This window comes from Prorops nasuta, unplaced genomic scaffold (genome assembly GCF_024137725.1).
Source record: "Prorops nasuta isolate Cenicafe-Biocafe unplaced genomic scaffold, Cenicafe_Pnas_1.2 PNAS00002, whole genome shotgun sequence".
Taxonomy (NCBI): Eukaryota; Metazoa; Arthropoda; class Insecta; order Hymenoptera; family Bethylidae; genus Prorops; species Prorops nasuta.
The window spans coordinates 9,182,062-9,202,647 of record NW_027116799.1 but is presented as its reverse complement, the minus strand read 5'-3'; the positions used below and the strand labels follow the sequence as shown (position 1 = coordinate 9,202,647).

Below are 20,586 nucleotides of genomic sequence, written 5' to 3'. Positions count from 1 at the left end.
GAAAGGTTGACCCATCTTTGCACTACAGAGCCTTACAGCTGAAACAAAGATTCGTCCATATTTTCGATCATGCATCGATCGCACCGCTAATTGAATTAGCATAAATTAATCATCGATGCTAATTAACATCTCAGTCGCCACGTGTAAAATATTGAGTGGATTTGGAAAAATTGCAAAATTACCAGAATTGGACAGAAGAGAAAGCATTTTATTGATACACACAGGAGTACACTTATCGTAACAAAAGCAGGCACAAGTCATTATTGCGCATCCCTGGCGATTTTTGCGGCATTGCAATATAGGGAGATGCGCCATTTACATAAAGATATCATAAATATGTTAAACCGCGTGTACCACGTATTAAAATTGAATAATTACATCGATGGCGTTACATAACGGCACTAGACGTTTGATATTAAAAGTTGTCAAGCACATTTAACAGTGATAACCGTATTTTACTTACCGTAAATAGTTATCCGAGGATTTTCCTGCGATCGCTGAAAAATCGCGGAGCGAGTTTTGCAGCTTCTCGCCGGTAGGTTTGATCTTTTCGCAATTTTTGCAAAAGCCATATCAATAATTCAAATTTCGCCATGCACGCATGGGCTTACTTGTGATAAGCGTGATTACCCTCTATACAAAATAAAATGTCCAGAGCTTGTCGAATAAAGTTGCTCGAGTCGAAGAGTGGTTTTAAAAATAAAGAAGCTTGTGAGATTGTGCGTGCCACGCACTCGTCTCTCCGAGTCGCGATGCGTCATGTGTGCCGGTGTAAGTATATATTTGCAGCCATTTTCACGAGTCCGCTTTCGATCAGGGACGTACACAATTTATTTTCCACGACGCGAGACAAATCGCTTCAAATTTTAACTTTTACCATTTACGTATATCTGTAATATAGTAGATTCTGTCTAGGAGCGGTATCACCCAGACTCTTTCCGGAATTTTGAAATCGCCTCCTGGAGATTAATGGTCTCGTTAAGCGCGTGGAGATATATGAATAGCGCTGGAGAAGAAAAAAAGGCGATAATTTATTCTAAGGACGTGGAATAAAAAATCGATCGATGTGCGTATACGAGACTCGATCGTGTTTATTAAACGCCGATCATCCCGTATCGAATGGTTTCTCGAAGATATTCGATACACTGTAAGATAATAATGCGTTTCATAATTATTTGTCGATGGATAATTATCACTTTTTTTTTTTTTTTCACTTTTTTGCTCTCGCGTACCCGTAGGCATTCGCCACATTTTGCATCGTCGTCGACCAAACAGGCTGCAGCAGGATCGGAGCGCTACCCCCACCCATCTATCTCTCACTCGCTCTCTCTGTAGCCGGCCTATCTACCCACAATGCTTGCCACAGCCGCCGCCACCGCCGCAGCCAGGCTGCTGGCATAGTTGGAAAATGCTTCCACCCATTGGAATGCAAATTGCGCCTCGTAATCTGCACGACAATTATTCCAAAGTACATACACTCTAATATACGAATTGTTAAACTTTATACATATTTGAGAGCTTTTATACCGGCATTGTGTGAAATTCATGCAAACATGGCGTTGAACATTTATTATAAAATGCCGCGGCGAAGGTTGCATATTTCAAGTGGATATCTTCATTTTCCAAGAACCGCCGCTTTTTACAAAGAAACGCTCTTCTGGTTTCAACCGAGTCTGTATAGCGTGTATATATGTATATATAGAGAGGAAGAGGTAGCTGTGCTGCCGCGCCGGTGAGCATTCCGCAAGCTGCACGCGCGAATCGCGATCTTGCGCCCGGCACATGAATGACACGTTGTGCAAATGTCGCTGTATGGCCGTGGAACTTACGCGAGAAAGGTTGTCTTCGCGTTCAATACGCGAACATTAATAACGGATGCGGACGTTTCATCGAAATTCCTTCTCATATAGAAAATACCTTATCATTTCCTTTATTCTTTTCTTACAAACTATTTATATATGATTATATCTAGAATTTATAGCCGCCGAGGTGATTTAGTAAGTGCTTCCGACATTACGCACCTGAAACACAACGCGTACATACGTGCATCTACGTATACTCGCGTGATTTATTATTATTGTCCGCGTGTATTTTGGAGGGAACGACTCAGTTTCGAAGGACGCGGACACGGTAATTTTTCACGCGAAACGATTTACGCTTATTATCCAAGTGGCAGTAATTATATAGATTCACGCTCGTATCCTCACTCGATTTTCGCCTCTGCCATGGATAATTGCACCGATGAATAATAATAAGCAGGAACTGTATGAAGAAAGTTAGATAATTGATGAAAACACGCCATTGTAAACGTCGAAGATCGTTGTTTTGATCCGACCGTACATTTAGCTCGTGTAAACAAAATTAAAGCTGAGCTTGCACCTGCCCTTTCGGTATAATCAGTTAATATTAATGGTACGAGTGGCAATTAATCGACGCGACGTTCGGTTTGCGACGTTTCGCAAGTTTCCAGCTAATTAAGGAGAAAAGTACGTCTCTAGAGAACCCATAAATCTTGCAGGCGTTTGCGTTTCGAGGAAACGACCACAGTATATACGCACATTGTAAACAAACGAAAGTCCTAAGCGACCCAGACCCTGAAACTGAATCCTTTAACCGTTCGCGAGTGTCATTGTTCTCTCGCGCCACGCCCAAGCTGCTCTCTCCCATTGGATCTATTATATACATACGTACACTTTTGTGTATATAGCGAAAAGAATTCACCGACCGGAAGAGGCTACAGCACAGGAGCCCAAACATTGCGCAACGAGGCAAAATTATTGTCTCGAGCGTGTGCCACGGACAGACGCCACACCCGTTACGTACTCGGATGAATATGCATAGGGATTACAGCTCGTTTACATGTAAATCCGGCGAAAAACGGAAGAAAATGAGAAATTCGGGCGACCTAGACATTGCGTCGCGCTCTTCGATGGTACCCTTCTGTCTATCATAGATGTCGTGGCTGAGAAGGATCGCTATTGGAAAATAAACGGCGAATGCTACCCTCCTTCCCCCCCCCCCCTCCAGTCAAGATTTGTCCTTATACGAATATATAAAACCAAGAGAAGAAAAATAACGAAATAAAGGTCAGCTTAGGCCCGGGTTCAGTTCAAGTTGCAGCAGATAGAGGATTGCCGAGCGAGGCAATGGGTAAAAGTTCTATTCTCGTTTTACAAAGGTGGTTTTTTCCGAAGATGCACTGGACAGAAGTGTATTGTGAAGAAGGCAGGGATGACCCCTTTCACTGTACCACGTTACTACGGTCGTGTATATAAAGAGGCGAAGCATCTAACGAAGAAGCACAAGTACCAACCCATCTGCATCTCAAGTTCTCCTCCTCGGTATCCGTGCGACAGAGAGAGAGATTATGTTGTACACTATTAAGGTAGGTGCTCGACGCCAGAGACACGCCACTGATAACGCCAAGCGTTAACACGATAACGACCGTTGTAAACTCTCGATAGTGCCAATTTCGTGTGTCGACAAACTCATTCTCGCTCCTCGAGTTATCGCTATTGTATCGCCCTGCTTTCGCGCCTCGCTTATATTCTAACCTCAAATAATTTCATCTCTCATGTACGTTTCTTATGGGGGGTAAAACCTACTCGATTAAAATAAATGCACTAAATTATATGTTACGTAGAATATAGCATTTTGAAGTTGATAGAACTTGTCTTTACTTGCTTTTATTGCCACTTTGCCGTGATTGTAAAGTACAAGTTAATTTATCGTTTCGTATTGTAAAACGAACACTGACAACCTGCGTCGTGCTTCTTTATACAGTAAACCTCCGAAATTTCTACTCGTGTCGTATATAACAAACACGTATACCCGTGTGTCGACTGAAACAAGTGAAAAGCTCGATCGGAACGAATTTGTCCTTGGCACAACGTGGCATAAAAACAAAGCGTCAAGTTTATGCGGGACGACAACAAAGCATAAATTTGAGAATATGGACTTTATAATGAATTCTTAATTGCATCACGAAACTAGTCACCGTTGACGCGTCTTCTTTGAGGAATGGCATTTATTGAGCAATCTGCTACTTTAATAAGATGTAAGAAATACTTTGACACGCACACGCACATTTTTTCAATAAGTTTTGAATAATTAGCGCGCGGCTGCTAATCAGCCTCCTCTCTATCGCGGACCTACCCGCCATTATTGTACAGCAAAGCGTGTGTAATTTTTCAATAACTATTTGCACCAAGCGTCGAGATTAATCCGTGCGATAAGTCGAAGAGATGTGAGAATAAGGAGCAAAATAGCACGTCCGTCAATCGATATAGCTACATCCTGGATGAACATTTGACCTTATGAATGAAGTTGCCTCGCGCTCAGTGTTTCCTTCTTTCATAACTGTCTGCTTTATTACACGTTACTTGGAACCGGTGCTAGATGGATACGCCATCATTACACCGGGAAGATAATTTCTTTTCCATCTCGTGCAATATACTTATGAAACTACGCGCACTTTGTCATTTTCTCGTTTGTACGCGCATCCTGTAATGACCGATGGATCGATTAGCATTTTATAGCAGTCGAACAAATAGAAACCTTGGCGTTAAAAAGAGGCTTGACATTGACTGTTTCTCTTGTGCAAATGTCAGAAAAATATCATCAACGATTCAAATTAAAAGCAAGTTTCTGGACCTGCTTCTTATTAGCAGTTTTGCACGCTGTATTTCATAATGTCATTTGCGACTGATGTAACTGCAACGAGCATTATCATCTTATTTGCTTACTTGCCCTTTGCAGTCGTGCACCGTGCAAAGCCACACCAGCACTCGAGTTACTTTCACGAATTCTATGAATATTTGAGCGAACCAAAAGGTTCATAGACTGCTATGTTTGGGATTGGCAGAGATTTCTTAGACAATGGTATTTGCCTCCGCGGCCAAACCCTATTTACCTTCCCTTTGCAATACTGATCGTTCGGATGCAACACAGTCCTGAAGTTGGCCGCGAGAAAATTTTCATCAATCATATAGTCACTGTATATCGAGTGTCAATTATCACGAGCTTATTCCGTGTTCTTTGGAACAATTAAAGGAAATCTAATACGAGTGATATATATTTAGTATTTATCCCATTGAAAGTGGTGCGTTAGTTAGCCCCCCCCCCCCCCCCTCCGCTCCTCCTCCTCCTTTCCCGTATATACGGGTACTGTTGTGTTTATGAAGACGGATACGCGCGTCGCGTGAATCGTACGAACGACGCGACGCGCCCTCTGTTTATTTACTTCGGTTCGGTAGCTCGCTATTTATGTGAGATCCCCCCAAGCCCACCTAACCTATACAGTTTAGTGTTACACTTTATCTGGCAGCGTACCAAGATCGTTGCTCGCTTCATTATCGCTCACACGAATTATGGGATTACGGAATTATAAGAATAATAATTAAGGCACGTTTGTTACAGGTGTTGGTGGCGGTCGTATTGTGCGCCACGGGAACATTAAGCGCACCCCAGCGACCAGGCGCCGGCGGTTCCGATAAGGATGCTGTCATCACGTCCCAACAGCTCGAAGTGAATTTCGATGGAAATTACGTGAACAAGTGAGTAGTAGGCTTGTCAAGCTTTGGGAGTTGGAGAGAGTGAAAGAGAGTGAAAGAGAGAGAGTCCTATACCCCCATCATAGGCAGTCATATGTCATTAAAACACGACTATATATCCACTATAATTATCATCATTGATGAGCCAATTAACTCGGCGATAATTACCGAACAAATTGCGCTTAATTGCTTCGAGGCTTTCATCAATAGTCCGTTTCACGCGAATGGAAAGGAAGATTGTCGGCGACGCTTATTAGTAGTCATGTAGAAGCCTAATAGCCCAAACCAAACGACGAGCGTGTACCACGCCAAGTAGGTACAATGCCACGAAGAGACAACAGGTAGGTTATGTGTACATCTGTAGGTATTATAGGGTTACTCAAAGGCTTTCTCTTCTTTCCACACGTTGAAACGTGTCAGATGTTTACTCAAATATCAAAGAAGGTTCATTTTTTATACTTAAAAAATTAATTTTCCACCCCCCTCCCCCCTCCCCTCTTTCGTTAAATAAAAATATCAATCGTTTAACGACAAAACATGTGCAGCTTCGAGACGAGCAATGGAATCAGCCATCAGGAGTCTGGGCAGCCCAAAAACGTGGACGGTGGGGAGCCCGCGGTTGTCTCCCAAGGTTCGGATTCGTACGTGGCGCCAGATGGACAACAGGTCAGCATAACGTACATAGCCGACGAGAATGGCTTCCAAGTGCAGGGATCCCACATCCCGACGGCACCTCCAATCCCACCAGAGATCCAGAGAGCACTGGAATGGAACGCGGCTCATCCTGAGGAGGACGATGGTGGCCAGGGCCAGAGGCCTCCACCTAGAGGTTCGTTAACAACCCTACCTTCATTTCTTTGAAAATTATAAGCACGCTTCATCGCGATGCGTGTCTCGTAATTTTCTTCTTTTTTCTCATTATTATTATTATTGTCCTTGTTCTTCCTCTTCTGCTTCTTGTCACAGGTTAAACGGAACAACTTTACTTCAAGCGTGACCTGACTCCGAGCCAACTTGCCATGGACAGAACCGACCCGAGCTTCCGATCAAACCATAAAAATACAAATAAACATAGTGTGGTATATTAATCTAAGATTTAACAGAAAAAACAGGCATAAGAGCAAAATATATATATTATACGCAACATGTATATGTATATACTTTGGCGAATCTCGTATCTAGATAGGTGAACACCAACAGCGACATCGGCAATATTATAGGAAGAAGAAGAAGAAGAAGAAGAAAAAAAACGACGAAGCGAGAGAAAAATCGTAACGAGAGAAAAAGAAAAGTGCACTGTTCAACGGTGTCAGCGGTTTAGGAGGGATCGTGCCGTGTTGCTCGCAGCAGCGCGTCGTCCAGGGCGACGTAGATACTTTAACTTGTGATTTTGTATATAAATAAAAAGGAGGCGCGTTTTGCCCAACTTTTAAACCTTGCAGCACTTGTAACGTACTCCATTCGCTCAGCCCTACCACAACCAGCCAGCCTTTCTCATTTATAGTTTGCCCCCAACAGAATGTAATTAATTGTGCAGCCTGCAAATAAAAAAAAAACTGCTTGAAAAACTTTCTCGTTCTTCGCGAGCCTGTCTCTCCGGCTGGCACACCTTTTGCGCAATTATAATCTAATCGCGACTAACCGCGGATCGATAAAACTCCTCAAATCGAACATTCTGCGTCGACCAATCGCACGATTCTATCTACATATATATCCACTCGTATACTCTCTACGAGAAAAAAACACATTTTATCCACAATTACAATCTAATCGCTGCTAACCGTGGATGGATAAAATGTTTGAAATTGAACAAGAAGAAAGATATTGCGGTTTAATTTTCATCTCCACGTTAATTATTTTCTCTGGCGGAAGTGTCGAGTGACAGAGGTCGAAGGTCGCTGAGTAGTTTCCAAGAACACTCGGTAGCCTTGAATCTCGGATTTCAAATCGTTTGTACGAGAAGCGGAGTGAGAAATTGATCGGTAGCTGCGGATGCAACGCAGTTCCGATAACAGGAAACGGAGTGTATATATCTATTATCAATTAGAAGGATAAGAGAAGCAGGGGAATCTTGTTGTGTCAGGAGTTTTGTAACAAGAGTGACGCTTCTTGCCTTTCACTCGTCAACTTGTCTAATTAAAACGTCTATTCGAGAGAGTGTGTCTGATGAATACCGCTTCATCGCGCGGGCTGTCGATGAATCACGAAGAGGAACAATCAAATTTTGCGTTTATCAGAATTTTGCCTCTTACAGGCAGTCCAGTCTCGTCATATATATATATATATATATATATATATATATATATATACAGAAATTGGAGAAAGAGTTTGATTCGTTTGGAAGCGATAAATAAAATAAAGTACAACGCGTGTGCAGTCGCAGGGCGGAGGTGCTATATGGTAATAGAAAAATCGAGGTCAGAGATAGCATATTGCGGTAAGAGAGAGATTGCGTAATAGGAGAGTCCGCGAAAGTTCTTCCCGTAGCATCATCTCTCTCTCTCGTTTCTATGCCTGGCTCTCGTCTCCTTTATTGTCCTCGGACACTTGGGCGATTCGTCCGCGTCAAAATGACTGCGAGAATCCATCATTGCTTATAAATAGAAGAGAGTCCGGAGAAAGAATTATTGTTTCTTGAAAGGCGATAAAAAGAATTTCTCAATGAGCGTTAAACACGAGTGTGGACTCTCTTGTATATAATATATATATATATATATATATATATGTATACATCCTCGCTATCTAATTTTCTAGAGAAATTTTTGCCAGAGCCGTGCAACACGTTTTCACGCGACACATGCACGAATTACGTAAGCGTAGTTATTATATATATATATATGTAGAGAAACGTGTTTAATTTTTCGATCGACTGATTGGCCACTGTCGATTTTAACGAGCCTGGAACGGAAAATCTTCGACAATGAAAAACTCTCTTATATAATCATGCATGATTAATTATAAACACTTTCAATGATATCTTTATTGATTCGTTAAACGTTATTGCATAGGGATTATATTGAAATTGAAAATATCTATGTACTTTCTCTGTCAAAGGCGTTTATACTGTATTAATGCTCGTGAATACACGAGCTGTGGATGATAATTACAAGAAAGAAAGGGATGTCGATGTATATATTGTATATACATTTATTCGATGCAGTTTGCTTCGGAATTCATAACAGACGGGTAATAAAGAATACGCGGAATAATAAATATTTACAGCAAATGTAAACGAAGGTTTTTCTTTCAATGATATCTTTATTGGTTCACGAACGATATTGCAGGGAGATTATATTGAAATAGAATATCGATACTTTCTCTGTGTCAAAGGCATCCATGTTCCATAAATACCCTTGAATGCACTAGTTCTGGATGAAATTTCCAAAAGAGAAAGTGAGAGAGATTTATATATCATTGCACTGCATTATACTCCAAAATTTATAATAAACATTCGCCTGAACAAAGAATACGTAGAACGATAAATATTTGGAGCTATTATATGTAGATTGCTTTCAATAATGTGTTTGTTGATTCGTGAATGATATTGTAAGGGAATCAAACATTGATATATATATATATATATATATATATACCTTTTTTGTGTTAGAGATATATATTATATATTGTAAATAATTTTTATATATATGTAAAGAATACGTAGAACAACAAATATTTGAAGATTAAATGTAGATTGCTTTCAATAATATGTTAATTTATTCGTGAACGATATCGTAAGGGAATTAATAGATATATAATATCTATATTTTTTCTATCAATAGCATATATGTATTGTAAATACTTTTAAATATATGAGCTGTGGATGAAAATTTGAATGAGAAGAAAGCAAGAAAAAGAAATGCATTTGTAACATTTATTCAAATCTCTAAATTATACTCAAGAATCGACAATAAACACGCACGTCTACAAAGCATACGTGAACAATAAATATTTACAACAATTAATCGTGATTTCTTTCGATAACATCTTTATTGCTTCGTGATCGATATTGCAGGAGAATCCAAATATAAAACTACAATATCCATACTTTCTCCGTCAAAGATTACCTATATTCCACAAAAATATCCTTGAACGCACAATCTATGGACAAAAATTTGAATAAAAAAAAAAAAAAAAAACGTGCGTGTGTACAACATTTATTGAAATCCCTGAATTATACTCAAGAATCTACAATAAACACGCACGTAAATATAGAAAATACGTGGAACAATAAATATTTACAGCAATAAAGTGGAGTTTTCCAAGTAAGTGTATACTAAAAAAAAAAAAAAAAAAGGAAAGAAAGAAAATAGTAAATATAGAAGCTTGAGAAGATAAATAAGGAGATCGGTGGCCCTGGGCCGGATTGGCAAGGGATCAGCAGCAGAGCAGCGTCAGGCAGGGGCTTAAACTTGGTTCTCGTCCTCTTTCGAAGGATGAGCAGCGATCCATTCGAGCGCCTTCTTAATGAGCGGGGGGATTTCCGGGGTGGTTGGCAGATGAGCACCCTGGGGCTGGAAGCCATTCTCATCGGCCACGTAAGTCAGCGAGATCTGTTGGCCGTCATCGCTGGCATAGCTGAAGGAGCCCTGGGCGTTCATCGCCGCGTTTTCCGTATCAGGATTCTTAACCTCCCCCTGTTCCTCCGCCTTAATCCCATTTCCGGTCTCGTAGGACCACTTGTACGATCCGTCCGGGTTGGGGCCGTCCTGACTCTGGCTAATGATGGGGATCGGCGTCTGGTCCGCTGGCGCCGGCGCCGCCATGGCGCACCCCAGTAACGTGAGAAAAATCTGTCAAAAAAAAGTTTTTTTATATCAAAAAATAAGGCAACCTACTCACACACACGATTTATCGATTTTTCCAAGCTACTCTGCTCGCGTATCGATTCTCGCCCGATTCCTCGAGGGTGCAGTTAAAACTTTATACGCGAGGTTAGTGGAGCACTCCGTTACTAGTTCAGTCACTTCACAGTAGTAACGGTATAGCTCGGATCATCCACGCGATTCGGAACACTAAGTGCACAGTTGCAAGTTTGCGAGTTTCATTGCACAACCGGAAGCATCATTCCGATGAACTTTGTGTGCCTCCCATGCGTTATCGATAAATTCACAAAAGCACCTGCTCCTCTTCCTATTCGATTACACTCTCGTATATATATATATATATACAATAAAAGTGATCATAGCAGGTAATCGAAGGAAAGAAAAAAACCTCTAAAAAAATTCTCTTCAACAATAAATCTGTTAGAACGAGATATCTCCTGGTGGTTCCATTACAAAGATAAACGAAACCTATAAGGTTTCTTAGGAAATAAACGTATATACATATATATATATATATACCACCCCACGTATCAAAGAAAAACATCGATGAGCAGCTCGAGCAAGAATCAGAGCATGTGCAAGGGGGGGGGGGGGTGTTACCCGGAATCAAGCCCCCGGCTCGGTTGGCACTCACAAAAATTTCTCTCTCACCCTCCCCACGTTTCGTTTCACAGAAAATATCCAGATTTTGCAGAAGAGAGAGAGAGAGAGAGAGAGAGAGAGAGACACTGCAAGTGGAAGCTCGAATCGCGCACACAATCGTCTATGTCGTTCTTGATTAATTATTACGCTTACCAATGACGTATACATGTTGCAGCAGTAATAGCTGATGGGCAAGTGTTTATCAAGCCCCGCAGCGCTCTGAGTATATATACCCCTTGAGGCATTACCAATACCAGTGTAATTCAGGTGAATAGCGATGGCCACCATGTGTCGTGGAAAATGCACGTGGCCCATGCAGCGACTCGGACTAAGAATAGAGGGGCACGCTGTGTACGTGTACTTACTACTAGTTACTGGCCCGAGAGGGATCCTTGTGGAAGACGAGCGATGCACGCGTAATGGTACGAAACGTGCATCGGTGTGCGTGTCGAGAGACAACCGCACAGCTACGAGCTGTGTACATTAACGGGGATCACCATGTCACAGTAAGCTAAATGTCATCGAGTCCCCGTTAAAACGTTCTTACCCAATTGTCATATAATTCCCTTAACTACAAACGCCCCCTCACCACCCCCCCCCCCTTTATGCTATACCGATGGAAAACCTGCTTCTTTATTTTTTCCACCTCGCCCAAACTACCTTTGTCTTTGTGTACGTGTGTACGGTCGATGGTTGTTACAATGAAATATTGAAAAATTCAGACACGCTGCTTGAGAAATGACAGTTAAATTTTTGATAGTTCAGGTTTTCCATTATTTCATAATTTTCTATTCCGGTATAATAATACCTCTGCATCGCGTGGTGTTGTGATTTAATGCTGGAAGATAATAGTGGAATATTGTGGATTTTTTTTTTAGTGTTGATAACCTGGTTTTATTCGTGGTGAAATTATCAGGTTTTTGTTCATATTTTTTTGTTTATTCGTTTTTCTTTAGGTTTCGTTGTACTATTATAGTTCTATATATATGAATTTTAAGTTTGTTGTTGGAATCTTCGTGATCAATCGATGTTTGCGCGTAATGCAAACTTGGGATCTGACTCCGTAATTACTCACCATTCGAGTAGTATATATATGTATGTACATGATAGATTAGATCGAAGCTGTGAATTCTGCTAAATTGCCAAGTATTTTATCAACGTTGATTTACAGCTCAGCTTTAAGGACATTGGTAAGAAATCCAAAAATAATTAGAAATCATTGAAATTTAAATCACCCGCACTATTCCACGACACAAAACACTATTTTTTGGTCAAATTTTCCCACAACGCCATTCATGAAAAAATCCTGGGCGAAACGCTCGATTTTTCAAACATTCTCTACATAAAACGCTGTTTATATAAATTGTAATTTTCATTCGTTCGTAAACAATAAACGGTGGAGAGAAAAATTCTCAAAAAAAATCTTATTAAAGATTAACTATACTTTAATTTTTAACGAGTTTCGACCATTTTTGCTAGAAAAAAAATGAATTAATATTTTTATAAGTCAGCAATACAACCTAAATTAAATAAAAATTACAAACTGCAATATTAACGAGAAAAAATTAGGTTCGAATATACAAAATTCTATCAAGGTATTCGAAACGTCCTTAAAAACGAGCTTCCTCTTTTTCATAAAAAAAACTCTAAAGAACAGATCGAACACGAGTGATAAATTCTCTCGCGAGGGAAACACACCGCTCGTTTCCCTCGCAAGAGAAACAAACATTTTCAACCTCCGCGTGATTCAAGCAAACGCGTCATCGACGTGAAACCATGCACCGATACCCACAAGCGTTCTCAAAAGCAGCTCATCTCGAGACTCATCAGGATTTTCGCGAATTTTGGCCACGCGACCTCGCTCGATAACTCTCAGCGCTCTGATTGGCCCGTTGCGAAGCCAGACAAATGATCGGTGTGGACCTTTTAGCATCGGATAATTATCTAACAAATGTAAGGGAAAGTCGTGGCCACCGTATCTTTGGGCTTTTAATTAAAACTCGATGGCGCAATACGAGGAGCACGGTGGAGCACACTCGATGCACGAATAAATATCACGTGTGAAAGTAACTGACTGCCAACGACAGATTTAACCATGTCAACCCTTATCTGCACTCGAGTTGGAGCGGATCTTTCAAGGAGTGTACTGAAACAATAGCGAGACAATCGCTATGCTGCCCTGCCACACAACTCGACTTTTACTACTTCCTCGCCTTTCATCCGACTCTCGCTGTACACACATATATATATATATATATATAGATATAGAGGTGTACAACGCATTACTCACTCGAGCGAATCAATTTCGCTACGAAGCACAGAATTTTCATCGAGTACCTCGAAACTATATATGTATGTATATATAGAGACTAGCACGTGTCCACAGTGACGAGATATATAATTGCATCATTATATTGTTGTCGTTCCTCTCCTTTTTTCCAACTTTTTCCACTTACGTAAATTATAGCAGGCGCGTGTGTCACGCGCATAAATCACAAAATATCGCTAGTAAAGTCGTACTTAAAAATATTGATTTTCTCTTAATTATATATATATGCACACAAGTGTCGCGCGTAAAACGTTTAAGTGAGATGTAGAAAAGTAGTTATTAAGAGAAATAGAAGGCTCTAAAAGGAGAATTCCGTATAGGACGAGCGTTAATTTATTGCCCAAGCGGGATCGTTAAATCGATGGTAATAATTCGATTTTTCAATATCGAGACGAAGCGCGCAGGCCGAATCCCTCCGAGTGTCCGATAAAGTTTCTTCACGATGATAGAGTATATCGGGTCAGAGGTCAAGTGCTTCTTCGATCATTAGGGTCATGAAAATTGGCTTTGCGTCACACGTCCACCTTTTTCTGCGATACTTTCTTGCCGAGGAATCAATTTTTGTCCAATTACTATATATATATATATATATATATATACGTATACATTGGTGTAAGGGATGCGCGAGTGATTAAATTTCAGAAGAAATTGCTCAATGATCGAATGACGAAAGAAGCCTTCGCGCGTCTCTTTACACGTGCCGGACCGTTGATATACGTGCACCTTTAACTCTCTCGTGTTTGCCTTAGCCATTGACACCTCCATTGAAATCTACCCAGCAATCCCACTGACCTGACTTGCTTTCATTCAAGCGCGGGCATTCTCGCGATTAAATGCATCCGCTTCCATAACCTTTCTTTTATATACGTAGTGTGGTAGCCTTTTAAAACGCCTCCCCCCCCCCCTCTTACCCATTATAGAAAACAACGCTTCGAAGGACACTGGGATTCGTGTATAAAAACTAGGACGAACGTGAGATTAACATTTTCGCCAGGAATAATAATAATAAATAATGCGCGAGATTAAATTAATTCGCGAGGTGGATTTTTTGCAATTTCTCTCCTCTCTCTCTCCCTCCTCTGCCTTATGGTGTATATCTATATATATAGAGTTGGCGTGCGAGATAAGTATACGTAGTTTTTCTGGAATGTTCGTTTTCAGCTGCAAGGAGCTGGATGCGCGAAGGTAAAATTGAATTCGGCGTACGTTGCGTCTGATTTTGCCTACGGGCAGAGGCACTCTCTTAGAATGTTTGCGGTTATCCTTATATGTCAAGGTCGCCCTCTGCCTGCGTATCTTCTTCTCTCGCTTTATTATCCTTTACCCTTTACTCGTGCTGTTATTGATTGGGCCTCGCTAAGTAACGACGTATGTAAAGTACTATTTTTTCTCCCATCCGCCGTTCGTCTCTTTACGTTTTAAACGTTTTTATAGATCTTTGCTGCTTCGTTCGAGCCCTCGTAGTGTTCGCTGATTTAGTACATTTATATATATGTGTGTGTACGCTAAGAGAAATTTTTTCACGAATCTACATTTTTTTTCCATCTGTCGTTCGTATTTATTTATAATTAATGGTTTTATTTCGTTCGATTCCTCGTAGTGTACAGTAGTTTGGTGTATCTATATATACTATGTATGTACTAAAAAAAAAATAGTTAGTTGATAAACAATTTTTTTGCATCTGTCATTTGTGTTTATATTAATGATTTTAATAGCTTTATTTGGTTCGCACCCTCGTATATTATTCAGCACTCTAGTGCACTTATGTACATACGTACGATAATGTTACATCATCGTAACTCTCACAATTAACGTCGTATATAACATACTATTAATTTTTGTATCTCCCTTTCTTGTTTACGGTTTAATCATTTTCATAACTTTCTTCTATTATTTTCGAATTCTTGTCGTTAAACATTCCAAAGTGCACCTATATATATATATATATACATACATTACCTTCTATATTATAATATTACGTCATCACATTTCTCGCGATGATAGAACCGAGATTTTTCTAAAATTGGCTGTGTATCGCAGCCAGTCATGATTCACGTGACACTTCACACCTGAAATTAATTGAATGGACTTTTTTCGTCGTTATTCATTCAGCGAATGGAAGATTTCAAGCGAATAATTGTATATATATATATATATATATGTATGTAGTTTAAGTGTGAAAATCTTGACTCGTTTTTGGTTGTTTGTTTTTTCAATGTATATATATTTATATATATATTTATACATGACGAATCCTTCGACCATGTGCCTCGGTCAGCAGAAGGAGTAGAGTCGAAAATTTTTAAAGAAGCCACATATTTCCCTCGTGTAATCTACGCGTTAGCGAAATTCTTCCGCAGCATCGATTACTGCTAAGCACTGCGAAGATTCCATAATTTAGTCATGATTTCAAGTAGCAATCCATTAAATATGGAAAACACCGGAGGAATATATTAAATTCAAGGATTGTCTCTGAGTAATTTATAGGTAATCGTTTAACTTGAACCAACCTCTAATTAACATCGTAATACGTTGCTGATTCTTGATATTAGGTGATTTTTTACGTAAACTTCAAGTTCGCTAAACGATAAATTGCTATAAAGGTAGTTACGCTTTTAGGAAATCTTTGATTTGGCCAAGGTGAGGGAGGGGGGTAGTGGAAAAAAATTAAGAAGAGTAGGTGTAATTATATTTGAAGGTTGGGATATTGTATATCTGCTTAAGGTTAACGTTTCGTATGGCCGGGCGTAATTATAATATAACAGTATATATATGGATATTCGAGGAATACACATATCACATAGCAGATATATGGATATGATGAAGATTGGATTATGGCGAAAATTGATCTCATGCTGATTAGTGTTAGATAAACCACGAATTGTCTTATAGTCTTGCAGTGAGAATAATTTTTATTTAGCCAATGTGAAGGAAGAATACAATGGAAAAAGTAAAGAAATTGTATGTATATTTATAAAAAGAAGTAAATTGTGTATTTGCTTAAAATTAACGTTTAATATAAACGTTTGATATGGCAACTGTAGCTATACAGAACACAATAGTATAGATAGGTATATTTATTGATATTCGATTAATACACATACGACGCACAGATATGTCGAAGATTGGATTATGGCGAAAGGGAATAGAGAATAGTAAAAAAAAACTCAAGAAAACGCATTTATATTGAAATAGTCGTAAGTCGTATATTTGCTTAAAATTAACGTTTAATATAAACGTTTGATATGGCAACCATAACTACAGAATATAACAGTATACGTAGGTATATATTGATATTCAGAGAACACACATATCACGCACAGATATGCCGAATATTGGATTATGGCGAAAATTGATTCCACACTGATTATTCAATAAACACGACGATGCAAGATCGTGCATCTGTTGCTGTGGTTTATTCACTATGTATTTATGGCTTTTGTACTGTATAATGGAAGAATATAAGTTTGATCCGTTCTGCACTAAATGGAACAATCACTTGCTGAGGTTATCCTGTTCCGGGTGAGCGGCGATGTACTCGAGAGCCCTCAGGATAGCTGGTGGGATCGCTGGTCCAACAGGCAAATGGTCTCCTTTGGGTTGGAAGCCATTCTCGTCTGCAACGTAACTGACGGAGATGGGAGTTCCGTCGTCAGCCGTGTAACTGTACGACCCTTGAACTACGATGGAATCCTCTTTCTCCTTGGGGTCCTGGGATTTCAGCAGGTGGCCCTCTTCTTGCGCGTGGATGCCATTCGCAGTCTCGTAACTGTACGAGTACGATCCATCTGGATTGGGACCATCGGCACTGTAGGCTACAATTGGAACTGTCGATGATTCTTCCAGTGGGGCGCTGTAAGCCGCCTGCACGCCCAATACCAAGAGAACTACGACAGTCTGAAAAAGTACATTTGTTATTTTAACCAGTTACATCGAATTTCTGCCAAAAATAGAAGTTAGTCCTTTTAGAAATATTCAATTAAACATACAGTTTTTCTGTTAATGGTGACGATGCAGCTTGGAAAAGGTTGATTTGATTTTATGGAGATGGAAATATAGGAGAAGAGAAGAAAAAGACAGGTTTATAATCCTGCGAGAAACTCACCAAAGTGTTCATGTTGGCTAGTATAGTTGTCATGTCGTAAAAGCCATCCGAAGAGGCGCTTTTATAGCACCGCCGAAACCTTGCAAGATACGCTAGGACCTCCCTCTCGTTGATAGATTCATGCCTGACACTTTGACATCGTTGTACACCTTGCGAAATTCTCGTTGGGCCTATACCGCCTAGAGTCGTCACGCCTGGTGCCCACACTAATTTTGGACTTGCTTATATTTCCATTTAAAAGTTATTCCTTTTCCAGATTCTTGCTTTTTACTCCTGGAAACACTGAGAAGACTCTTTTCTATTTCAATAAGTAGAGTAGTTACGTTTGTGGTTATTGAAATAATAACTTGCGTGTATATACGAACACTGCTCAATGGATCACTAACAGAATACATACCTATGTTTAAAAATATAACGCAACATAGCGAGACCAAATTTCCGTTTCTAAGGTTATGTACGAAAATGAAAGTTCGAACAGCTCTGGCATTATCATTCTCAAACTCAATATTCATAAATTTGGTTATAGGACGCCGTCTCTATGGACCTCCATCCTTCATGCTACGAACGGAACTAGTGACTTTTTCGTAGAACTAATAATAGTTAATATTACGGACCGTAGAAGGGCTCTTCAACGTTTCCACTGCTCGTTGCGCAAGAGGCCAAATTACGGGATTTATAATTCTCTTTCTTTACGCTCTCTCGACTGACGGAGGAAAAAATCTGCCGATAATTCTCTCGCGTTTTTCTGGGGGACGAGCCAAGCTTGAGCGAGCGATCGAAAGTTATATTTATTCCAATTGAGAATAATCCATTGGATTTCTGCATCTAGAAAATGATTCTTTTCCTATGTACCGAGCACTACTGACATCCGAAGGCGTTACTTGAAACATTCGTGTAACTGGCCACTGGCCACTGCGAAATACGAGTGATGAATTGTCATAAGCGGCGTACGAGTCTCTTTAATCACCGCGACTGCGTAACAGTCGTTGAAGCAACTTGAGTAAGTTCGGCTCATCTGCCGTGTGAAAGTAAAAATATATCGTATAGTATTTAGGTTAGCGGGATGACCTCCGAGGTACAAATTATGGCGTCTTTTACTTGTTGCAGCGAGGCAGCAGCAAGCGCCACCAACCAGCAGCAGGACCTACTTAATTTGGCCGATCGAACAAACCTGCCCGAAGATTCGAGGTCATTGCATTGCGAATCATGTGCACGAAAGAAGACACCTGCTATTCTACTCTTTAAATTAGACTCACTTTTTCTCAAAACATACAACTTTGAACGAAGACTGTAGAAATATATCGTTCGCTAATTTCACTTGACGGCTACAAACCTATTACACTAATCTATTATCGGCCGCGTATCTATTCTCTTGAAAAACGACCACGCTAAAATTCGATAGGCTCAATTAATTTGTAAATTAGTCAACTCCATTGCGAAATATGCAAAGGACACTATACGGACCCTATATTGATTCTTTATCGTGTGAATCTTCCAGCGTATGGTAATGGCATCCTTGAAATATACCTCATTAGTGTATATATACACATATGTATATACACGCTTCAGTCCACACAGACTATCGCGGTCGGCGGCAGGTCGACATAACCTCAAATATCTGAGATATACGCGATATCAATCGTCCAAAGTCAAGCTCCATGATAAATCGACGTGAAAGGATATGCAATTACGCGAAATAATAAGTTGAATCGAATTGTTGCATAAAATTCACATTTGCCAGGTGACCTCTGGATGTTTTTCTGCGGTGACAATGATTCAACGACTCCGAGCGGACTAGCCGCTAATAGAATAGACCGTGGAACGGGGGTCGGGGATTCATTCACAAGTCTGGTTCCTGCCGTAGGCTGCGACCGAATTAAAAACCGATGGGTAAATTGAGGCGTCGACCTTTGAAGAAGCGTGAAAGAGAGGTATGACCTCAGCAGTAGCACGAGTCCCCGCGTGTGTTCGTCACTTTTCGTCGCTGCGTGTATTGCTCATCCGCAAAATTTGGTTGGTCGACGGGACAGGTGGGGGTTGGAGGGGGGAGAGGGCAAAATAAGCTATTACCTTAGCAAGGAACCGCGGATCTTTTGGGGGATATATAAAGCGGAATGTACAGGAGACGAAATCATCAGTGCAGCGCGAGAGAAGTTATAGGAAGAGCACAACACACTGCATTTTGGAAAAACAAATCGTTGAGCATGATTCGATCGGTGGTGAGTTCGATGTTGCCTCGTCTTGTTTACATATACATATATACTACCTAATAGAATCTAGGTTATATCTTAGGTTATGCCAGTGTATCGATAACAAAAGCTTTTCCATGTATCCTTATAACAGATAACCGTTCTTTTCGCGGCATTCGCCGTGTCGGTTGCTGCTCCGGCCGATCCTACGACCACTCCGGTCGCCATTTTGAAGCAAAGCGTCGACGGACCTAACCCCGACGGTTCCTATCAGTACAGTTACGAAACCGCGAATGGAATTCAGGCTCAGGAGGAGGGACACCTGAAAAACGTTGGGACCGAGGAGGAGGCTCTCGAAGTGCAGGGTGGTTACAGCTACACGGCACCAGATGGCACCCCGGTCCAAATCACTTATGTGGCTGACGAAAACGGATTCCAGCCTCAGGGTGATATCCTACCCACCAGTCCACCGATACCACCAGCGATCCTCAGAGCACTGGAATACATCGCCGCTCACCCCGAGGAGAACAACATTGACGCACCAGCACAGTAAACCAGATTTCTCAGGCCAATATACTATGTGTATACATTATATATATATATATATATATACTATATATATAGGCTGTTCGACGAAAAAGCTAGTCTCGACGCTAACGTGTCGCGTTTCACTCGAGGGAAACATATATTTACATGCCTTGAGACTCGCTCCTTCGAAGTACGGAATACATATTAAGGATTAGTGTAAATAAACTTTTTATATACGTAAATTAACTTTTTCTTCTTTCTGATCTTCGTCCCAAACATAACGCGCTTGCGCAATTCCACTGACGCGTGGGCCTCGATCATTTCCAAATTACGTCGATATAATTGCGAAAGAAGAGCCGCGAGCGTGAAACTTTATCGTTTATTCAAATTTTTATTTAGTCGTAAAATACAAATGGGT

The 20,586-nt window shown here is 40.4% G+C and overlaps 4 protein-coding genes and 1 long non-coding RNA gene across 5 annotated transcripts; 3 read left to right on the top strand and 2 right to left on the bottom strand.

Annotated features, from left to right (window-relative positions):
* The first annotated feature begins 3,228 nt into the window (after window positions 1-3,228).
* Window positions 3,229-7,120, top strand: LOC136782098 (endocuticle structural glycoprotein SgAbd-3-like). The gene is made up of 4 exons (XM_066741273.1): window positions 3,229-3,385; window positions 5,419-5,555; window positions 6,098-6,381; window positions 6,519-7,120. Exons 1-4 carry the CDS (start codon window positions 3,368-3,370, stop codon window positions 6,521-6,523), a joined length of 444 nt encoding a protein of 147 aa, XP_066597370.1. The 5' UTR covers window positions 3,229-3,367; the 3' UTR covers window positions 6,524-7,120.
* A 2,289-nt stretch (window positions 7,121-9,409) lies between these two features.
* Window positions 9,410-11,320, bottom strand: LOC136782055 (endocuticle structural glycoprotein SgAbd-4-like). The gene is made up of 2 exons (XM_066741208.1): window positions 11,171-11,320; window positions 9,410-10,342 (listed from the first exon to the last, which is right to left on the bottom strand). The coding sequence occupies exons 1-2, from the start codon at window positions 11,303-11,305 to the stop codon at window positions 9,956-9,958; spliced, it is 522 nt and encodes a 173-aa protein (XP_066597305.1). The 5' UTR covers window positions 11,306-11,320; the 3' UTR covers window positions 9,410-9,955.
* Window positions 11,321-16,565: 5,245 nt separating this feature from the next.
* LOC136782103 (endocuticle structural glycoprotein SgAbd-4-like) lies at window positions 16,566-17,582 on the bottom strand. The gene is made up of 2 exons (XM_066741287.1): window positions 17,452-17,582; window positions 16,566-17,243 (listed from the first exon to the last, which is right to left on the bottom strand). The coding sequence occupies exons 1-2, from the start codon at window positions 17,482-17,484 to the stop codon at window positions 16,842-16,844; spliced, it is 435 nt and encodes a 144-aa protein (XP_066597384.1). The 5' UTR covers window positions 17,485-17,582; the 3' UTR covers window positions 16,566-16,841.
* Window positions 17,583-17,720: 138 nt separating this feature from the next.
* LOC136782112 (uncharacterized) lies at window positions 17,721-18,925 on the top strand. The gene is made up of 3 exons (XR_010824073.1): window positions 17,721-17,900; window positions 17,978-18,451; window positions 18,559-18,925. It is a non-coding gene; the product is annotated as an uncharacterized lncRNA (long non-coding RNA).
* Window positions 18,926-19,472: 547 nt separating this feature from the next.
* On the top strand, window positions 19,473-20,388 carry LOC136782071 (larval cuticle protein LCP-17-like). Its single transcript, XM_066741229.1, has 2 exons — window positions 19,473-19,670; window positions 19,795-20,388. The coding sequence occupies exons 1-2, from the start codon at window positions 19,566-19,568 to the stop codon at window positions 20,191-20,193; spliced, it is 504 nt and encodes a 167-aa protein (XP_066597326.1). The 5' UTR covers window positions 19,473-19,565; the 3' UTR covers window positions 20,194-20,388.
* The last annotated feature ends 198 nt before the right edge of the window (window positions 20,389-20,586 follow it).

Coding starts and splice junctions, on each gene's coding strand:
- LOC136782098 (XM_066741273.1), top strand. Junction 5,556..6,097: donor GATGGAAATTACGTGAACAA/GTGAGTAGTAGG, acceptor AAACATGTGCAG/CTTCGAGACGAGCAATGGAA.
- LOC136782055 (XM_066741208.1), bottom strand. CDS start 11,305: ATGGTGGCCATCGCTATTCACCTGAATTACACTGGTATTGGTAATGCC. Junction 10,343..11,170: donor GCAACATGTATACGTCATTG/GTAAGCGTAATA, acceptor TTTTTTTGACAG/ATTTTTCTCACGTTACTGGG.
- LOC136782103 (XM_066741287.1), bottom strand. CDS start 17,484: ATGACAACTATACTAGCCAACATGAACACTTTG. Junction 17,244..17,451: donor TAGCCAACATGAACACTTTG/GTGAGTTTCTCG, acceptor GTACTTTTTCAG/ACTGTCGTAGTTCTCTTGGT.
- LOC136782071 (XM_066741229.1), top strand. CDS start 19,566: ATGTACAGGAGACGAAATCATCAGTGCAGCGCGAGAGAAGTTATAGGA. Junction 19,671..19,794: donor TGAGCATGATTCGATCGGTG/GTGAGTTCGATG, acceptor TCCTTATAACAG/ATAACCGTTCTTTTCGCGGC.